The sequence below is a fragment of the Rissa tridactyla genome, chromosome 7, assembly GCF_028500815.1.
Source record: "Rissa tridactyla isolate bRisTri1 chromosome 7, bRisTri1.patW.cur.20221130, whole genome shotgun sequence".
Classification (NCBI taxonomy): domain Eukaryota; kingdom Metazoa; phylum Chordata; class Aves; order Charadriiformes; family Laridae; genus Rissa; species Rissa tridactyla.
In genome coordinates, this window is record NC_071472.1 from 9,437,380 (window position 1) to 9,458,041 (window position 20,662).

At 38.3% G+C, this 20,662-nt stretch overlaps 1 protein-coding gene across 3 annotated transcripts in view; it reads left to right on the forward strand.

Annotated features, from left to right (window-relative positions):
- Positions 1–20,662, forward strand: part of DPP10 (dipeptidyl peptidase like 10) — a 225,530-nt gene that overhangs the window by 61,725 nt on the left and 143,143 nt on the right. For all 3 annotated transcript variants that reach the window (XM_054208858.1, XM_054208859.1, XM_054208860.1), the window contains one exon: positions 13,319–13,413. In XM_054208858.1, coding sequence (XP_054064833.1) covers positions 13,319–13,413 — 95 coding nt within the window. The remainder of the gene's footprint in view (positions 1–13,318; positions 13,414–20,662) is intronic.

The following is a 20,662-nucleotide window of genomic DNA, read 5'->3' on the forward strand; positions in this document are numbered from 1 at the left end:
GTTAATGGCATCATGGTAGGGTTTGTTTTTCTCTTTTGTCAGGTCATATTATAATATCAAGAGATACAATGGATTCTGCATTAAAGTGTTTAAGCAAGTCTGCATGCTTTTATAAAAAGAAAACCCAACAGGAAATTACAGGCCTGGTGCTGGAATTGCAGGTCAAAATCCTGTAATCTGTGCTCTGCAAGAATTCAAGAGAGCAGGCCATAATGGGCCCTTTTGGCCTTGAAATCTCTGAATCTGCTGTGTATAATGAATGCAGTTTATTCTCTTTACATCAGTTCTGGCTGTCCAGCCTTTATATAGTTGGAATATTTAATTTGTAAGACAAAATCCACTTTATGTATTGGAGGTGAGGACACGGAACTGCTAAGTAGTTTCCCTGCAGTGACTTAAATCTAAACCTGTAAACTAGAATAAAATTTGTGTTTAGAACTACTGAAAGTGATCTGCATTTGGAAAAAGTTGGAATATTTCCATCTATGTCCTGATTTGTTGCATGAGGGGTTTTTTTAATTGCATGGAAAATGAAAATAATAGAGCAAAATCTGTTGGACAAATTCAGCATGAGGAAAATGTTTAATAAAGATGATAAAAATTAATAAATGTAAATAAAGTTAATATCTCTCATTTAGCAAGGTACTTAATATTCTTCCAAAGCAAAATATTTAGGTTTGAAAACCGGGATGTTCTGCCAAAGGCACAGTTACACCAAAACAAATTTCATTGCTGTTAATGTTTGTGGATCAGCCCTTCTTCGATGCCCTGTAATAATACATCCTTGGTGATGGAGTAGAGGAGAAAAAGCAAGGGTTTCTGTTCAGGGATTCCTCATGACATAATGGTGCTGATTATGGATCCATGTATTTTAATAGTTATAGATTATGAGCACTGGGTATATATTTTTCACTTTTCATCATCTATCTTATCCAATCCTTCCAACTATTTTCCTGGGTTTTTTGGGTGTAAAAATTAAAAATATACGAACAGGTGTGTTAAACTTTTACTAGAATAATTTCTACGTGTCTAAAGGTGTTATTAAGCAAGTATAGATTAACTAATGAAGTTAGCATTTCAATTGACACTTCTACTTAGGGAAGACCAGAAACTAATAAAATCAATAACGATGTTAATCTGAAAGGGGAGCATAATACAAATGGAAAATAAAAGATTAATTGCTTGAATTATCTGATCAGAAGCAGGTAAGTAGCGTAATTCCCCAGAATAATTGGTCGGATAAATTTGGAACCGTAATTTAAATATTTATTCTTTGAAATTAACGTATGACTAAAGTATGGAGAAAAGTTCTATTGTTTCACTTGTATGTCACACCTGGAGCAGATCTGTGCTGCTCCTTTTGTGGGCAACATGCAGTGAAATTGCCACCAGATGTTCACGCTGTTAGAGAACAGTTGTTGGCTTGCCACGAGTGCCATTGTTCAACCTTTCCTTGATGTTCTTCTTGTTGTAATATTGCCATTGAGCTACATTTTATTTTAAATTAATTGCATAGGTGAGCTGCACAAAGTGTCCCTAACTAACATGTCACCTTTGTAATTTTGAAGTAAAGCACATTAAGATAATGTTAAGACAGAAACTTAATTGCTTGTGTCTTTTTCCCTTTGGAACTAAGACTTCGTCTTTGAGCCAAATAAAATCTGCTGACGAGTGCTCCAAAACACAACCAGAATCCTTTCTAGGCCAGTATGAGGGGCTTTAGTTGATCTGTTTTCATCAGAAGGGTTGTTTGTATGAGTTTGAGCTTTAGGTCTGAGTTTTCTGTTTGCATCCTGAGCGTGTGACTGTTTCCTAGGTCATTTCATCCTCCAGACCAGCTTCCTACTTTTACGAAGCTTGCACTGAGTGTGCCATGTGGGACAGGACCCTCTGGATCAAGATAAGCACTGTCCTGGTGATCCCCCAGTTACTGGCACTGCCTGTCTAATTCCCCACGCTTCAGCAGACCAGTGGAATTACATGTCCAGACTAGACAATGATATCCAAAACAAATGAATGCCAAAGGAGATTCTGCCAGTGTTTTCAAATGTTGGTGCCAAATCTGCGTTTCCATATCTATGTTGATTAGGGACCTACACTCCCACCATTTAATTTTCAAATTAGCTAGCATGGGTATTTCACAAGAGCTCCAATAGTATGGTAGGTAATGAAAACGTATGAAAACAAGGCCTCTAAAATGCTTGCATTTCATAAGTTAAATTTAGATACACAGGATTTAATACTTCTAGGCCAGAAATTTAATGGCACATGTGACTTTTGAATGTCTAATTTCTATTCAAAGTCCAGATTACTGATCAGTAGAAATAATTTAATATAGACTGGTATTTTAGGTTCATAAAAAGATGCAAATAAAATCACAAAACAGTGCCTTGATGTGATTTATATGTTACTGGTTGCATGATAATTATCAAGAGCTAATGATCTTCATTTAATCAACATGTTTTTCTCGTAAATCAGAATGAGACACCTGCTATTTTGGAAAAAAGCAGGTTAAAAAATTAAGTGTGAACAGAAAATTGCCTGCTTTTGTTTATTTTTATAATGACTTAGAATGTTTTGTTTATCCTTTGATAGTATAAAATAAAAAAAACCACAATTCCTGTCAATTGTGTATTTCTGTGACATTTAGCTGCACCTGCTAAATTGTGGGTCCACTGCACTGTGAAGCCAAACTCTCATTAACTCCAGTACAGCCAGGATTTTAACAAAGATGTCGAAATTCTAGCAAAGCTGCTGGATTCAGTGCAATGAAATTGAAGCACATGGTAAATATCTCACTGAAAAGCGCTGAGAGTAAATGCATTAGTGGCTTACTGAATTTTTTGTACCTACTGCCATAATGATGAATATTTATTAAAATAAGAATAATTTCTGTTGCACACAGATACTTAATTTGCTATTCAGCATCGTATTTTTAAATTTAATTTCATTTTCAGTGGCAGCAAATTGATAGTTGTGAAATATGTCTTATTGTTTTCCATATGTCAGAATTTCAGAGTAGATTTAAATTACATATCTAAGATAACCAATTTTTACCTTTTGCTACTCAATAGTTAGCAAATACTCTCACAAAGTAATAAAAAATAGAGGGCATTGAATTTCACAGATAATTAGCAATCCCTTCTACTGCATGTTCGCCCTCTCAAATACTGTACATTATTACCATCCAGTTGATATGATATAACTATTTCTAGAGGTAGAGGCTCAGACTTTGAGCTGTGGAGACGCCTTGTTCACACCTAGCCAAAATAGCAGCATTTAACCCCAGTGGCAGTGTGTTTGCGGCACTGGAGGATGCTTGCATCCCCATCTGCAGGCCCTCAAGAAAGAGACCGTGTGTTCATAAAGGAACCATCTCTATTTCTGTTATTAATATCTTTTCATATTAGTAAATAAATACAAAGCATTTTTGTCTGTTGAATATTGTCCTTGTTTTGATGAGGACTGAAGATCCAGTACCATTTGTGAAAAGGGGATGCCCTCTGTGATGTACTAGTCATGGAAGAGGCAGTGGAGAGCCATCCAATTAGTCTGGATAGAATTAAATATTCTCCTGGTCGTTGAGTATTATGACACACTCCAGCAGATAATCAGCATTATTTTCAGTCTTAGATTATTCTCTCCCCGTATTGACTATGGGCCAAGGTTCAAGACAGTCAACCCATTCATTACAGAGAAGAGTTTGCTTGTCTAATGGCTAATGAGGTAATTTTTTTGTGTGTGTGATGCAGTCTTATAATAGTAATGCCAGGCATGGTAAATTTGGTGATTGTTGTTTCCATTACAGTAGAATGCTTATTCTGAAGAAAGGAATAGTCATTAAAAATTAAGGACAATAGAGCACTGAATGGGAATGTTATTTGCCACCATCATACTCTGCAAATTGGTATTTAATGGGATTAATAGGCATTTTTGCTTTTGGGACATAATGTATTGTCTTCTGGTTTCATTGACTAAAGTTGGACAGTTATGATACATTGGTGGAAGTTCATCCCGTCCTGAATGAAACATAAGATCTGGGTAAAACTAATTTGATAGTATGCATGTATTTGCTTCACCTTTCAAGTGCCTGTGAATACTTGTTTTCCAAAAAAACATCTGCACGTTTCTTCAGTAGGGAATAATCTGACTCTAGACTATCCTTCCTCTCACTTAGGGCTTAGATATTACATTGCATAATCACATGCTCTGTATCCTCTATTTTGATTATAATTTCTTCAAGATGAAGTTTACTTAGCACAATTTCCATGTACTACAGAAATTAGCTGGAGAGTGGTAAACAATAAGCATCAGCATTGTCAGCGTAAACCTGGAAATCCTACACTATAACCTCATTTACCTGATGTCCTCTGCTGTGGGTGCTAGATTCTTAAGGGCTACATTACGCAGCTTGTGAAGGACAGTCCTGAGGACTCTTCAATATTATACTTGTGATCTCTTCACTGCAAGCCCCAAGCTTGAGCGTGATGGGAGGCACTGAGCCATTGGCTCTGGCTGAATGAACCCGCTGAGACGCCTTCATGTGGACAAAAGGGCGTGAACAATCTGCAGCCCCACAGTTGCTCCAGAGATTGGTCTTTTACTGTGATATGTACATAGCCCTTGAATTTTATTTTTCTCACTTGCGGGGCTTGTCTATGAAATGCCAGTCGCATCTAGAGCACCATGGAAGTAGGAACGATCATGAGCTCTCAGGAGTGCTTGAGAGGCACAGGAAGTTCACATTTCTATTACAGGTTGAAATTAAAACTATATAGGAGTAGAGACGCATGTAATTGTTTAGTCCTTGAAATCATTGTATCTTCTCTGAAGGTGCAGTCTTGCCAATTCAGTAATCTGTGTGAAATCTGGCCTGGGCCACGCTGCTCATTCCAAAGCAAAGCCGTCTGTGTCCCGTCTGGCTTGTCTTCTTGAGAGTCTCAGCAGAAAGGTCAACTCCTGAGGCTGTCAGAGAAGTGCTGCTGTATTGAGATACCTTGTTATCTCTCTGGGGAAGAGGCTGGTATAGAATGCGTGACTGAGACTGACAATTTGTTCCCTAATTGTCTCAATAGTCCAGGGACATGTACATTAACTGGGGAACAGCTGGGCGAGTCCATAGCCAGGCTGGCTTAGTAATGGTCCTCGGTGCAATGCAAGAGAGCAACCAGAGATTATTTTTTTATCCATGACCAAAAATGTTTCCATGTAGTTTGAAAGCTGAGCAGTTTTATGGGAAATTTAGGAAATGGTGGAATGTTCCAGTCTGGCAAAATTACATCTACACCAGTGTCTGAGGTATCACCATCATTGCACAATGTGGGGTGAGAAAACCAAAGTGCTGGTACAACTTTCCTTACTCTTTAAATTTTTTAGCACCTTAAGTACAGCACATTTTCCAATCTGAAGTCCCTATATTTTTTATTTTTTTTTTTTACAGAGAGAACAGCTAAATAAAAGTGTAGGTGCCATCAGGTATCCAGGAGTAGTAACCCAGTGGACCTCACTGGGGTTGCATGGCCCATGAGCAGTGATGTAGCCTCTTAGGAAGGCGCTGTGTCTGCCATGAATACTGCCCCTTCCCCTCCCCTTGGTGATGATTTACTGTTAATTGCATTTCAAACAAATTGGAACAGACTAATAGACTCAAGTCTATTATCCTAGCTTTTAACACCATGAAATCATGTTTAGTGCTTTGCTCTAGGGGAGAAAATGAATATCCCTAACATTTTCCTCCCAGTAATGACAGAAATACAGATGGAGATTTCTGCATCAAAAAAAGTAGAATGGGGAAAGTGTTGAGGAAGAATGGAAAAATAGTCAAATCTTGTGCTTTAGTCCATCAACTGATTGCCCTTTGGGTTAGATAGCTGCTTCCCATTTATGCTAGTACACACTTAAATCTTTGCTTTTTCATTTATTTTTATTCATTTGCTTTGTAGTGCTTTGTCCAGTTGTGTTCTAAAGTGAGGGAGACTTTTATTACTTCTGATAGGAGATTAATTATAGGATAACTGCTATTTTCTTTCAACTTTTTGCAATTGTTAGACAGCTCCGTAAATGATGTAAGTTAACATCTTGCTGTGACGTGGTGTATTGACCATTTCAGAAAGCTGGAACTCCGCTATAGCTGTGTTACTCTGAGCGTGCTCTTGAAATCGAGAAAATAAGACAGACCCTGCTGGGGCAGCCTGGATTTGGGACTTCTGAGTGAGCAGATCTATGTGGAGGTGCTGTGCTCACTCCCAAGCAGAGTCCCAGGGGAGTAGAAGAGAACTGGAGGAAAATTTCTCCATCCAGGAAGACTGGAGAAGAAATAGCTTCAGCAAGCTATTTCTGGTATCTGCCGTGGCTGGCAGGGCCAAAGTCCTCACGGGGTGGCAATTTACGTTACCAGTTAATAAATTGGTAAACTTGTAGGAAAAACTTTGGAATTTCTAAATTAGAACAGCTTTGTGTTATTGTGGCAGTACAGAGAAGAGGAATGTATCTTTCAAAACCCTGGGTGTGATGATTTAGTTTTGCTGTGAAAACTAAACTTACAGCATGCCTGTGTTCCACAGCGTGTCTGGGTAGAGCCCCAGTACAGTCACTGGGACCTTATTACCTACATTCTCCATGATTACATGCATTCAATACATCTAGCTATATCTTTGTTGTCCTGTGAAGTAATTGAGCTCCTTCCCTTGTGTTTACATCTTTCTAACATGTACAGAAATGACTTGTTTAGGCAGCAGACAGTCGTGTTCTTCCAGCTGAGCTGGTCACAGACTACCTGTGGCTGGTGGTCGCTGTACACTTTATTGCCTCCCACAGCTCTGCAGTGAATTTTTCCTCACCTGCTTCGGTTCAAACTCAAGAATGCAAGTTTAACTCCATGGTATATTTCACTGTTGTATTTTGTTCTTGTAAATCAATCCCTCAGCGGATTTATTAATATTCAAGAGCTGTCTACTTCCTTTGTCCAGTCTGAAGTGCTGGCAGGGGGATATCAGCAGTTGTAATAATGAGGCAGGATCCTGTGCAATTGCATGATAGAGAAGAAATCTGTGATTTTGTAAATTAATAGTGACTGTTGAGAGTGTTGAAGATTTTCATATATTGATATACCAAAGTAATCGGGACCACTGAAAACTGGCATGAGATGAGCAAGACTCGGTACGATATCTGACAATAAGATTAGGAAAAGAGGAGGATACATTGGTTAAGGATGGAGATTTGAATTATCTGGACCAATCCAGAGTCACTTTATTCTGGATTTGAAGAAAGAAGGAGCATAGGTTTTGTGCAAATGCCTGTGCTCCCAGTTTGTGCTAGTTACCCAATTCCGCACAAATATACAACATATCATAAAGCATAATTAAAAAAAAAAAACAGGTTATTTTTGATTAGACTGATTATTCCATTAATATTAGCATAACAGATCTGCTCTCTCAGGCTCTTGTCTTCATGTTAATTTAGCTCCATGTAATAACTGAAAAGTCCACCTTCTCAGCAGAGCTAATTTGCTTGTCTCTGGTGGGATGCTACTGTGCCTGTGCTGCTTCTGTTTCTGTAGCTACTGTGCTGTAAGATCTCCACCTGGTTTTTGGTTCATTTGTGTTGGGCGTTAGAAGGGAAGTAGAAGGCCTGTAGAAGTCAGAATGTACAGGAATTAACCGTGCCTACAACTTTGCAAGGTATTTTGAACAGGGGATCTTCTATATAATGAAAGATTGTCTAGAAGAGTCACAGTTTACATTATAAAACTAGTATAGAATAAACATTCTTTTGAAAGGACTACTATGGAACGTGTCCAGAGAAAGGCCATGAGGATGATCAGAGGGCTGGAGCACCTCTTCTATGAGGACAGACTGAGAGAGTTGCGGTTGTTCAGTCTGGAGAAAAGAAGGCTCCGAGGAGACCTTATAGTGACCTACCAGTATCTTAAGGAGGCCTACAAGAAAGCTAGGGAGGGACTGCTTAGGATGTTGGGTAATGGTAGGACTAGAGGGAATGGATTAAAATTAGAGATGGGTCGATTCAGACTGGACGTTAGGAAGGAGTTCTTCACCACCATGAGGGTGGTGAGACACTGGCACAGGTTGCCCTGAGAGGTGGTGGAAGCCCCATCCCTGGAAGTTTTTAAGGCCAGGCTGGATGGGGCTCCGAGCAACCTGATCTAGTGGGAGGTGTCCCTGCCCATGGCGGGGGGGTTGGACCTAGATGATCTTTAAGATCCCTTCCGACCCTAACAATTCTATGATTCTAAGATCAAGACCCTAAACTTCTAGAAAAGCAGTGAAACTCTTGCTCAGCTGACACGTGACTTATTTGGCATATTGAAATTTGGTCTGTATCTGTAATATCTTTGTAAATTATTATTTTATTTAATTAGAAAACACTTAATTAGACAAAGATTTGTCTAGCACCTCCTCTTCATTAAATCAGAAAGCATTCTCTATTTTAATTAGCATGACATTTTCTATAATCAATTTAATGGAATGCCATCTGCAGTTCTAATAATATCGTGTACAGCAAAGGCTGATTGACATATGTGTTGACAGCAAGGTATCAACTTTCTCTTATGTTTGTATTTAAAAAAATGTAAAATATAAGGAAAAGGAGAACTCTGATTTGCTAATGCTGCTGTTTGTGCTGCAAAGCAGTATTTTATTTAAACAAACCAAAAACTAGTAAATATTTTCAATGGGAAAACAAGCATTTATGGTCTTCAGGTTAACACTATCGGTAATTTCAGAAGACTGCCCTGAGGCCTCCTTATTCTAGATATTGTGGAGCAGATTTTCAGCATTGCTCGGATGTCTGTCCTTCTCTTTCCTTCACTTTTTAGATGCTACTTACGCTTTTGAGCCTGATGGATTGCCTTAATATCCAATGTTTTCTGTGCAAAAAACTGCCTGAGAACTGATGCTGCTGTATCCCCAGCAAACTCCTTGGGCCCTGCCCTCGAACAGGGTCCCCATCAGTTGCCCTACTTAATATTAATTGTATCCTCGTGAAGTAAGGTGCAATGGCTCTCTTTATGAAGTCTTGTCTTTCACGTTGGTGAAAGAACATTTAGTTTTCATTTGGGGAATACTAGTGAAAGAGAATAAAGAAACAGCTCGGTGGACTCACATCGCACAACTGTTGTTTGAAATACTTAGAAGATTTATTTGGCAAAGCAGTTGCAGTCTAGATACCACTTCTCATAGCATTGCTTACAGATACAGTAATTTTGAGAAAAGATAATAGAGGCTGGCTCTAAACAATGGTAAGTGTCTGGAACATGGAGGTTTAGTCACAGTTCAGGTTTGCTTTAAAGTATGTGGTAACTTGCCCTTTCAACCCAGTCTGTGTAATTTAAATTACAGGACGAGCTGCCTAAGTTCAGTGACATGTGAAATAGGAGTTTATGCTCATCAAGTAAACCACCACGATTCAGTGTCCTGCTTTCAGAAAGCGAAATCATTACAGGCCATATAGATCTTGGTCCAAATTCTTACACTAGCACAATTTAAGGCTTGATTTTCAATGATGGTGATGTAATTCAGGATGGGAGTTAGTCCATTTCTTCCCCCAAATAATACATAATTTTTCATTAGAATGTAAAAGGCCCTGAATGTTTTTAGATAATGTGAATATATATGGAGCAGTGAGTGCTGCGAATGAATTCAGTAGCATTTTGGAAGTGGCAGAGCATTGTCAATTCAATAGATGAAGGTAGAGAAGTTATTGCAGAATTGGTGGGGGTCAAGCTGTTTGTCAAATACAGAAAGGTTTGCCTTGATTTCTTTGCATTTTATGGTATTTTGCCTGTACTCTGGCATTCCCTGGAACAATATATATTAGGCCAAGCACAGTATAGAGCTGCATCTCCTGCAGTTCTGATCTTGAGCAGAACCTTTACCACTGTTGAACCTAAAACATGAACAATAGCCTTAGTAAAACTATTTATATGAAATGCTACTTTCGTCTTAAAAAACACCCGAGATGATGATGATGCAATATTTACATAATAGTTGCATCACTGAGGGCTGTTTTTATGATATTGATATATACATCCAAACTATGATTTAAATTGTATGGATTAATCATTTCAGCAGAACATGTGTTCCACATTCTTTGCCTAGAGATAGAGCACATGATGAAAAGATTTACTTCTAAAAACATGCAATATCATAAGAATTTGGACAATTAGCCTCACAATGGTAAATTACTTTATTGTTGGTTCTATATAATTCTGTAAGAGGGTATAATATTTATGTTACTGACTCAGGTAAAATTATTATGCTGCAATAATCACAGAATAATTTTGGTTTTAAAGTTTGTTTTCATGTAATGTTTTATTTAATGATGCATTCTTTGTGAAAGCCAAATAAGTTGCAAAGAACCTGTTGAGCAGCAGGTTTGGTCTACAGAGCTGCATGTCTGCTAGTCAGGTTTAGAAATAAGCTCGGAATCAAGGTGGAATAAAATCTTCCCAAAGACAGTTATCTATAGTAATAGCTGAGCCTATCCTGCCTTTTTCTGTCTGTTTATATCAGAGTGACTGCTGAATCACCAAGGTTGTTTCCTTATTCTAACAGTCATTAAGTCTGTCTTCTAACAAACCCAATTAGTTTAATTAAACTAGACACTACAGTTCTGATCAAAAACCTTGAATATGTAAACCAGAGAACAAGAATGATATTTATGTCAGTCTTTGTTGAAACCCCTGCAATCGAGTGAATCAATTTGGTAAGCTGTAACCCGAACCATCTGAGCAGGTAAACTAAACCACCTGCTGCAGGGTGAGGCAGGGAGAAAGAGCAGAGCGGTGGTCCATTTTGCCTGCCTGGGAAAATTTCTGTTCTGAGATTTGTGGAATTTGCATACTGTGCCTTTGAGCATCAATCCAGGCATGGACCCACGTGGATTCTCTGAACAAGGATGCTGCACTAACCAACCCCAGTATCCCATCTGCAGCTGAGATCAATATTTGATAGTTTGTAGGGAAGTGGAGTAGAAGGTGCAAACAGGAGACAAGTTACGCATCAGAAGGAAAAATAAATATCCCTTGATCCCACAAGCAGTCAACTAAAATACTCCCGGTTTGAGATTTTTATTAAAATTCTCTTAGCACGGAGCTACAAACACAAGTTATATTGTGCAGTCAAACCTGTATTCCCAAAGATTCATTGCAGAAGAGGATGAGAAAGTCAATAGAGGGAGTTAAATCCACAGATTCCAGGCCAGAAGAGATCTCAACAGCCATCCAAACTCAACCTTTTATATTTTTACCCACTTTCAGACTAAACTAATTCTTCACATAAAGATCTAAAGCATGTCTTTAAGAAAAAACATCCCAGGACTGCTGATTCTGTCATCTCCTTTGCTGAACTCTTCCACACATCCCAATGTTCATACTTGTCATCAACTCTTCCCTAACTGTATATAGGTCATATATATGACCCAGTTGTCTTTGAACTTTCTTCTCTTGTATTTGATGCTATAAATCTTGTTGGCCAAATGTACGTGACATGTAGAAAAGTAGATAACTGAAAAGCAGTTACATTCTGATGTTGTTTGGATTTGGGTAGCATATTAGTCTCACAAGTGCATTGTTCAGAGCAGCGTTCAAGCAGGGGAACTGAACATGGCTAGTTGTCTCAGGGTTTTAAGTGCCATTTCCCACATTATGGTTTACTCATAACTGGGGACAGCTCTTTGTCCAGACAACTTTCTTTTTTCTATAATACTGCTTAGCACTGTGGTATGATATCATTGGGGATTTTCAGTGCGGGGGTACCTAAAAGAATACATGCAAAAAACCCTAAAAAAGGTTGAAAAGACTTTAATGTTCTCATTAGCCAGAAACCTAAAACCAGAATAACTTTCTACAAAGTGTTACCTCTTTATTTAAAATGAATATTTGAACTCTTTTTCTTTATAAGAAGGTGCTATTAATTCCGCGTTTCACAATCTAATTTATCTTCCTAAACAACAGCTCCGATAATCCAGTCCTAAACTCCATCAATCCCACCCCACTTCCCAGCCATGATCCTAAAATAAGCTCTTAAAATGAGGTTTGATGAATTTTATAGAATGTAACAGAGGACATTCAGTAGTGCTGTATATCTAGAGTTTCTGTGGACTCAATTAAAATACAGCTACATTTTTCTGAATAAGTGAAGCATATTTTTTATGATAGCACAAGCTTGTTCTCCAGTCATGTTTACTTCCCACTTGACAAAATTCAGGGATCTGTAATGAACTTCTCAACATTACTGAGGATTAGTAAAGTTCTTTTCTGTTTCCTTTAGGCATAATTTAGAAATTTCCTTATGCTTTCTACATTTTTATAACAAAATAGTTTCATTTGATTAAATATAAATCTCTTAATTGGGTTTTAAATGACATGAAAGAATCAGCAGTCAATCCATTCAGTCTCGTATTATAAATAGTGGGAAATTTGGAACCAATTTTTTTTTTAAATCAAGGCTTATGTAGTTATTATGTATTTCTTGGTAATTTTGCAGGTATTGGTACAAACAGACACAAAACCTTTTTCATAGGAGCCACAATTAATTCTGTAACTTTTTTTTTCTTTAATTCAGGTGTATTTGATTGTTTTTCTTACAGAAACTTATTAATCAAGTAAGTGGTAGAAGGAAAAAAATACGCCAATTCATCCCACAGTGTTTTAAATGTTCTACAAATGGACCTATTCAGCTTTAACCATCCTTTGCTATCATTCAGTTTATGTGATGATCTCGTATTCTGTGGCCCAGCACTAATCATATAGGACCTTATAGGACCATAGGTCTTAAGATATGGTACATATCTTTGTCAATCCAGTTACCAGAGATACAGAATAATACAGAAGTTTTGTTAGAATCTCTTCTAAGGAGCTATGTGAATATGTTGTCCAGCAAAAGCTTTTTTCTTTGCAAAACTTTACTTTGGTATATGGCTCTTTTCATAGTGAATATGGTTGGACTTTAAGGTGTCAGAGTCACAGTGATATCTAGGAGAGAGCAGTTTTATGTTCATTCACAACAATCCCATTTTTTGCTGCAGAAAATGTTTCCATTTAAGTGAAATCATATTTTTGAGTGAGGTGAACATGTTACATGGCATTGAAGCTCACGAGGCAGATCAACAGAACTAGATACTATGAGTGCAATTCTTCTCTCAGTCTTGTTTAGTTATTGTAATGAAGATATTGTAATGACTGTAATATGCTGGTTTTCTTTACAGATGTTGTATTATACAGATGTTGTATTATAAATACATATGTTGTATTATAAATACTCAGTGTGTTTCCTAACTGTTAATGCCTTTGTTGTTGCAGATACAGCAGTGGTGTATAAAAATAGGAATGGACATGTTGTTGAACTGAATGTAGAAACAAATACAACTACGTTATTATTGGAAAATACAACTTTTGTAAGTAATATTTACTCATTTCTTAGTGTAAGTCTGCTAGCATTTTTTCCTGCAACAGGAGTGAGAGAGTGTTATCTTGAAAGGTTATGGAAAATGTTTATAACCTGGAGTAGATTACATATAAATGCAAAGTATAATCCATTCCTCTGTCAGTGCACAATTTCTGGCTGAACTTATTTGTTGTTTTATTCAACCTACGTGTAAATAACTGAGATATTGGAGGATGTCGTTGGCTGTAGTCCATGCTTGGTTCAGGCCACTTGAAGGATCATTCCAGGCATAGTGCCTGTGAATCTACCTGATGTCTATTATAATAAAAAATTTCATAGCATGGGGGAATGCTACTCAAAATGTTGACAGCTTTTCCCTGTTACAAAAGGGGAGGAGTGTCCAAAAGTAATATGAAGATTTTCTTTTAAGCAGTTGAATATGCAAAGAAAAATGTGTTTCCTAGTCCTGTTAATCTCTGTTTTACTTGTTCCTCTGTGCTTTAATGGCAAACTAGATGGTTGGGGATTATTCCTCTTGACCACTAAATAGTATACACATGAATGGTTTGCATATATTTCTGACTGGCAGTAATTGCTAAGAAATGCTTTAATGCTGTAGTCTACATTTTCTTTTCCTTTGCTTGGTGCTATTGTTCTCAGTGATACCACTTTATATCCTACCCTGTAATTCTCGTTTATCGGGGTTTTGCAGCATAAATGCGTGACTTGTCAATCTTTCTTCATAAATACTCCATACAGACCACTGGCTGTTATTGTTAATCCCTGTATTTTTAATTTAGTAAAATGTTTTGCACCTGCAGACCCAAAAGGATGACTCATTTTCATCAGCGGTCTTTGACAAAGGCTGATTTTATTCCTGGTCTGTTCCTGGCCTTTGTTGATACAGATTCCTCATTTCAAAGCATAAAGTCCCGGATGACCTTTTCTTCCTCGAACTAGAAAAAGGAGAGCAGAAGTTCAGGAGAAAGAAGTTGATGCTGAGTACCTAGGTCAATGTAAAGATGAAGGAGAAGGGAGGAGAGAATTATATTTTCATGGAGTGTGCGCGAGGCTCCCTTTCTGTACGCTGCACCCTTCCATATGCTGGGATGTGCCTCAGGGTACCTCCTAGCCCTAAAAAGACTGGCAGACACAATTAAAAGTGGGTGAAAAGGTGATTTTCTGTAAAGTACAAACCACAAAGTATTGCAGAAGCATTTTCCCTCTTACCTATGTATGTGTGTCTGAGCACTTGTCTGGCTAAGTAGAGGATTAACTGTGTCAGGCCTACGTATTGCCTTTAGCGTATAACTTGAATGCAAGCAGCTGCTTGGACATCCCTGGCTATAAAACTTGACTTTAATGACAAGCCTTGAGTTTCCTCACAGATGAATTCATACACTTTTGGCTGCAAGTATTTGGCTCATGCAATGTCAAGTGTAATGCCAGCATGACAGGCTCATCAGGCCATTATGCTAAACCAGTCTTGCCAAGTAATGATGGATCAGTATGGACAGGCTGCTTCATGCTGCGAGTCTCGCCTCTTTTTGGAAAGTTGCTCTTCTCAGGGATTTTTATGGAACTGATTTATCCTTAAGTCACACAGACTGAGAGAGCTCTAGACAGTAGATATCTACTCTGAATTAGATGTGGGAAACTGATCCAAAATGTATAATAGTCGAGCAACCATTTAACAGTTGTGTATGGAACAGAGACAAATAAACACATAAGTGTGTTTTATCCTGTGAAGCTCCTCTCTGTACACAGTCAAAAGCTTAGAATGTTAGAGGTAAATAAAGTGAATTCCAGCAATGATTATTCATATGGAAGTAGAATAAAAAGCTGAAAACAGAGCAGAAGACTCAATAAGTTTGCTGTTATATGTTTGGCAGAGAGCAATGGGAAATATTGCTGTGCCGAGTTCCCTGTTGACAGGGTGGCCAGCGATCCTAACAGGAGATCGTAACGTTACAGGGGCAGACTGTACGGCTGAAATCAAAAGCTGTCCTGTTCTTCTAAGCTCCATTGTCTCCAAATTCACGCTGCTAAATGTACTCTTCCAAAGTTAGACACCTGGATCGTTAATCAAACATTTTCCTTGCTCAGTGTCACATCTGCTTAATCACTGGTCCATAATTAGAGTGGTGCTGGTTTAATGACTCTGCAGAGCTGTCTTGTATTAATAAAAAATACAACACAGATCCAACATAGGCAGTGGCAATGCAAGTCCCCTGTTTCTTCCCTATCAAAGGGTTTTAGTCATGGAAGAGTCACCTTTCGATGGGAGTTATTAGTCTGCTTTCAGTCTGTGTTCCCTCTCCTGTTTGCGCCTCTGCTCAAGCAGCCCGCAGAAATGCCAGGTTTTTCTTAGTAATGTTGACAATTGTCCCTTGAAAATTGAACTGCCATGATAAACTCATTGCACAGAGGCAAGGGGCTAGTAACAACTCTTCGTCACTGCTGATTGGGCTGCATTTGAACCAGCAGCTCAAGAGATTTTCTTTTGTCCTCATTACTGGTCCCCTGAAGCAGTCTTCCATTGTGTACAGATCACTGGCTCTTCTTTTGCATCTTAGAGACTGCCATTTTTGTGCAAAGTACATTTCTTTCATCCTTCTTTGCGTTGCTTATTGTGTAAAAGTCAGATAGCCCTACTGAAGAGCTGCTACGCTCACTATGCGTGTGTATCAGCAAAAAAGCAGACTGCATTTTTAAAAAAAGCCCCATATATGTTATAGATATATAAGATTTAAAAAGAAAACCAAACAAAAAACCAAACACAAAACTTTAAAAATAACTTTAAAAATACCTTTTAAAATAGTCATGCACCTGGAAAGAAGAAAGGCTAGTGTTTTGTCATTCTCAGATGCCCATTTCTCTTCCATAGGAAAATAGCTATCCAGAGTTGCTGAATTATTTCTTTCCAGTTTCATGAGGTTTTATTCAGAAGCAGAAGAAATTACTGCACTTCGTTTATCCTTTTGCAATGGAATCCTTTTCTGTAATCAATCTATTAGTAAAACAATCTGGCTTTTATATGATTAAACTATTAGCAAAGCAATACTGTGGATAACAAATACAGTGACAGAAGTGAAAAGAGTATATTGTAAAGCACAAAGAATATCTGTTGGCATCTCTGGAGATAATAATTTAAAGAAATTTTCTAATACATATTTGGCCTCTGAGTGTATTCCTGTAGTGCATCCTATTTAAGCTGTCTAATAAACAGTTAATATTCTGAGCCAGCGGCATATAAATGTTAACAGCTGGAGGCTGGGCAAGTCTTCTATTAAATGGAGCCAAAAAAAGCCCTAGACATTAATCACTGTGTGGCATCCTGATGTTTGTGATGCTGCCTCGATGTGTGATTACAATATGTTCTCTATCATGTATCTGAGGTGCCTATCACCATGATCGTTAAGTGACATGCCTACTAGTTTTTCAGCATTTAACAATACTTTATTGCACATTATAGTTCCAAAATAAGTAACATTATGCCACATTTATCTATGTAATTTCAATGTTTAACAAGCATTTTGTTTACACTTTTTGCCGTCAACTATTACATAAGGTCACTAAGAGCAGGTTACCAATTCACACACAGGGTCTGGCCAAGCTGGAGAGGAGAGCATGGAGGACCACATGGTTTCTTTTGCTCAGGGGACGTTGTCCATCTGGTCCCTTATCACGCCTCTAGCTCAGCCTCTCTAGTCTGTTTTACAATCCTTAAATCCAAAACAAAATGCAAAAAGCAAACACAGAGATGAGAGAAAAACGTACGTAGGGACTGTGTTACGGTACTTTCCAAATGTGTTAATTCCTCTGAAAGAAGCCTTTAGAAGTTTTGCCTTCGTTTCTCCCTCTTCATAAAAGCTGCAGTAGTTATGAAAGTGGTAAGACTGTTGTTTGTTAGCTCTTAGTTCCACTGATTTTGTGGTGGATGTATGCAAAATTATTCAGATGCCATGCACACACCCTAACAAACACTCGGTCCAGGATCCTGGGTCAGAAATGAATCTAGCGTGACTCCTTAAGCCTGTTGGCTGTAGATGACGGGATATATTTTGAATCATCAAATCAGAGGCTTTTGATTTATTTGTAATGCCTGGTCATACAAGCATAATTGTTTTCAGTTTGGAAGCTCTAGAATAGGGTATTTATTTACAACAGCTTCCCTCCAAAGCTTATATGCTTTGGACTTCTCTTAAATCCAGCAGTTCCTGACTTGCTCCTTCCCTTGATTTCGGTGCCTTTCCACAGCTCTTTTCAAGCTCGAGGGGAAACTGCATCCTGGTGCAGTTAAATAATAAGTTGCAAACCCGTTTCCAGAGGCTTGCCAGGAATATGCCCTGAAGTATGTCGTATTGTCGGATTGCTGTGGACCATCTTTTACACAAGGACAAAGAGAGAAGGGTTACTTCTTGCAGCCTGCTAATGAGGGGATGGCATCAGGAGGGTGAGCGGAGCAAGAGTACTATGGGCTCATGAATCATGGTTAGGCTGTGGCAGCCCAGTTGTGAAAACCCTGTGGAGGCCTTGCAGCCAAAAGCAGAGAATGAGAGCGCTGGTCTGAGCAGAGCTTCTGGCAGGGGCGTTTGGTGGAGTTTTACAGAGCGTTGTTCAAAACCAGCCCTTCTTGTTGATAGTTCTCTTCTTTTTGATGTTTTTTTTTGTTTTTGTTTTTGTGTTCCCCACCACCACATCTCCTTCCTCTTTTGATGGGAAACTCAGTGCAGCATCTTAATGCAATTACAGTTCCTTTGTTGATTAATGTAGATTTAATTGCAAGAGTAGTTCACGTGCTTATATTTTAAGAGCCTTGTGTAAAAGATTAATGAAAGGGTGAATAATGGTAAATACATTAAACAACATTATATAACCACATAAATATTAGTAATTTTTGCAACACTGGACATTTTAATGACCCAGACATGTTGTAAATAGGTGGTTATGAACATTGTAACATTATCTCTGCTCTTCCATGCTCCTCTTAAATGTTAAATAGCCCCCTCAGCAAAACCTTTTCAGTATAGGGGGTTTTATGAGTCAGGGTTTATTGTTGCAGCACACCACTATGAATAGAGATGGGAAAGTCCGACAGATGGAAGGGTTTGCAGTCACTGTGGTTTGGTGGTGGCCATTGGTTTTTGTCCAAATGAAGGCGGTTTCAACATACAAAATGCAGGGGACAGTACTCCAAAATTTCAGGTTAGGGTAGCTCTGTGTGGGATCTCTCTAAATAATAGTCTTGATGAGATCATTCCTCGATATAGAAAACAGTTAAGGATTAACTATTTCAAAGATGGGGAATGGCAGGGAGAAAATTATGTGATCTACTGGCTAGAGGTTATTTTCTACTAGGGAGGCAATGATGCGAGGCTCCGGTGAGCTGCACAGATCTGTTCATGTCTTTTTTATGTCCTACAGTCACCTCCTCATGTGTGTGAAAGTATTTTGGGACTACATGAGGAGTTTCAGGTGGGTTTGGGGAATTTGGTTTGTTTTTTTGAGAACCACCCATCCAGGATGGCCCCCATCCATAGGGTAGAGTTCAGCTTAGATCATGTTTTAAAGCCACACTCATCTTTTACACTGGATAGGAAACCTGAGGGTTAACAGTTACAGCACATAGCATTGCAGCATGTTTGGATCTAGATTAAATGCCCAGATGACACAAGAAATGTAACCTTGGAAACCCAAGTTTTTCAACATTCTAGTTATCGTGCATTTTCCTAATTACAACCTGACTCCCTTCTCAGAGGTCTCCTGTTTTTACTGCTACAAGGCTTCCTCTTCCGCTAGGCTCCACTCTCAGTTGCTCTCCCATCTATCCTCCCCATGGTCCATCTTCTCCTTTCAGTCGCAGCAGTGGTAATGGAAGGAAAATCCCATCGTTCCCTTGATTGCTGCTACCACCCGAGGAAACGGCTACGTGCCAAATGCCTTCTCATTTTGGAGCTAGTGTAATTCTGTCCCATCTGATTCCTGTTCTGCATTGCCATTTGGTCAATGCCTGTCTGATAATTTGAGCTGAATACCTATGAATGCTAACGAACTCCCATACATCAGTGTTTAGTTATACCATTAGGTTAAAATTCTGATACAGATGTAGATATGTAATACAGAGAGATTTATAATTTCCTAAGTAGTAGTATTGCCACCAGGCTTTAAAGTAACATTCTAGAGGTCTTGAAATATTTTGTCCTGGATGAATAACAAAAAATTTTAAAGTCTAAATGTGTGTAAATTGAGCACTAAACAATAATTGGAGAAGGATAATAATAGGAGTGTGGAAGATGTAAGTTTCTGGGAAAAGTAGAAGTACAGGGAACTGAAACAGAAGGAGGGGTAAAACTAAAGGAAAAAACCCAACAACAACAAAGGAAACTCCACAAAAGTGAAAATTTCCTCTAATCGGTTTTAACTGTGATGTATTATTTCACTTAAAACTAGACAACTTGAAACTATGAAAAAAGAGTACTATGAAGTGTCTGACAGATGTTACGGATACGTTCTTATAGCTCTGGGCTACACTATATTATAGGTAACTTCCATCTGTCAGCTCTGTGGTATATTTTTGAAAGACTATGAATAAGGCACTGATTTAAATGTTACAGTAGTTAAAATCCACAAAAATAGTAAACACAACATTTTATAGTAGGTGAAAGAGTTAGAGCAAAGATGAAGGGAGTAGCCAGTATGTCAATAATTCAGAACCAGGCTTTAGGAAAAGAGAAGAAATAAAAGGGAGCTGATACTGAGAGGCCCTTGCTGAGGATGCAGAACTTAAACCCAGCTTAAAACTTCTCTTAAACATAATCATAGCAGGCATTTCTGTTAACAGCAAAACACACATGCAAAATGAAAAAAAAAAATTCATGCACAATATTGACAATGGAAATCAAACTTGAGAATATATTGTTCATCAGAATTTTGTTTTCCATTTTAATCATCCATATGGAAAGGTGGAAGAAAAGCCAGTTGTGGGTGGGTGGGTGCTCCTTTATATTTATTTGTTGCAGAATTGGTTTTTCTTTTGCTTTCAGTCTTACTGTCTCAAGCTGTTCTCATCTTCTTTTCCTTCCATGCAAAACTATGATTAGCCAGACATAATTGGAATGTGGATGAAGGAAGGAAGCTGGAAAGCTGAAGGGCAAAAGGCTGTTTAAATGCACTGTGTCCTTTTGCCTCCGTTTGGCTTTTATCTTTGCGATCTATGGCGACAGTGAGACTAGCAGTCATTGCTTGTCCATGGGATC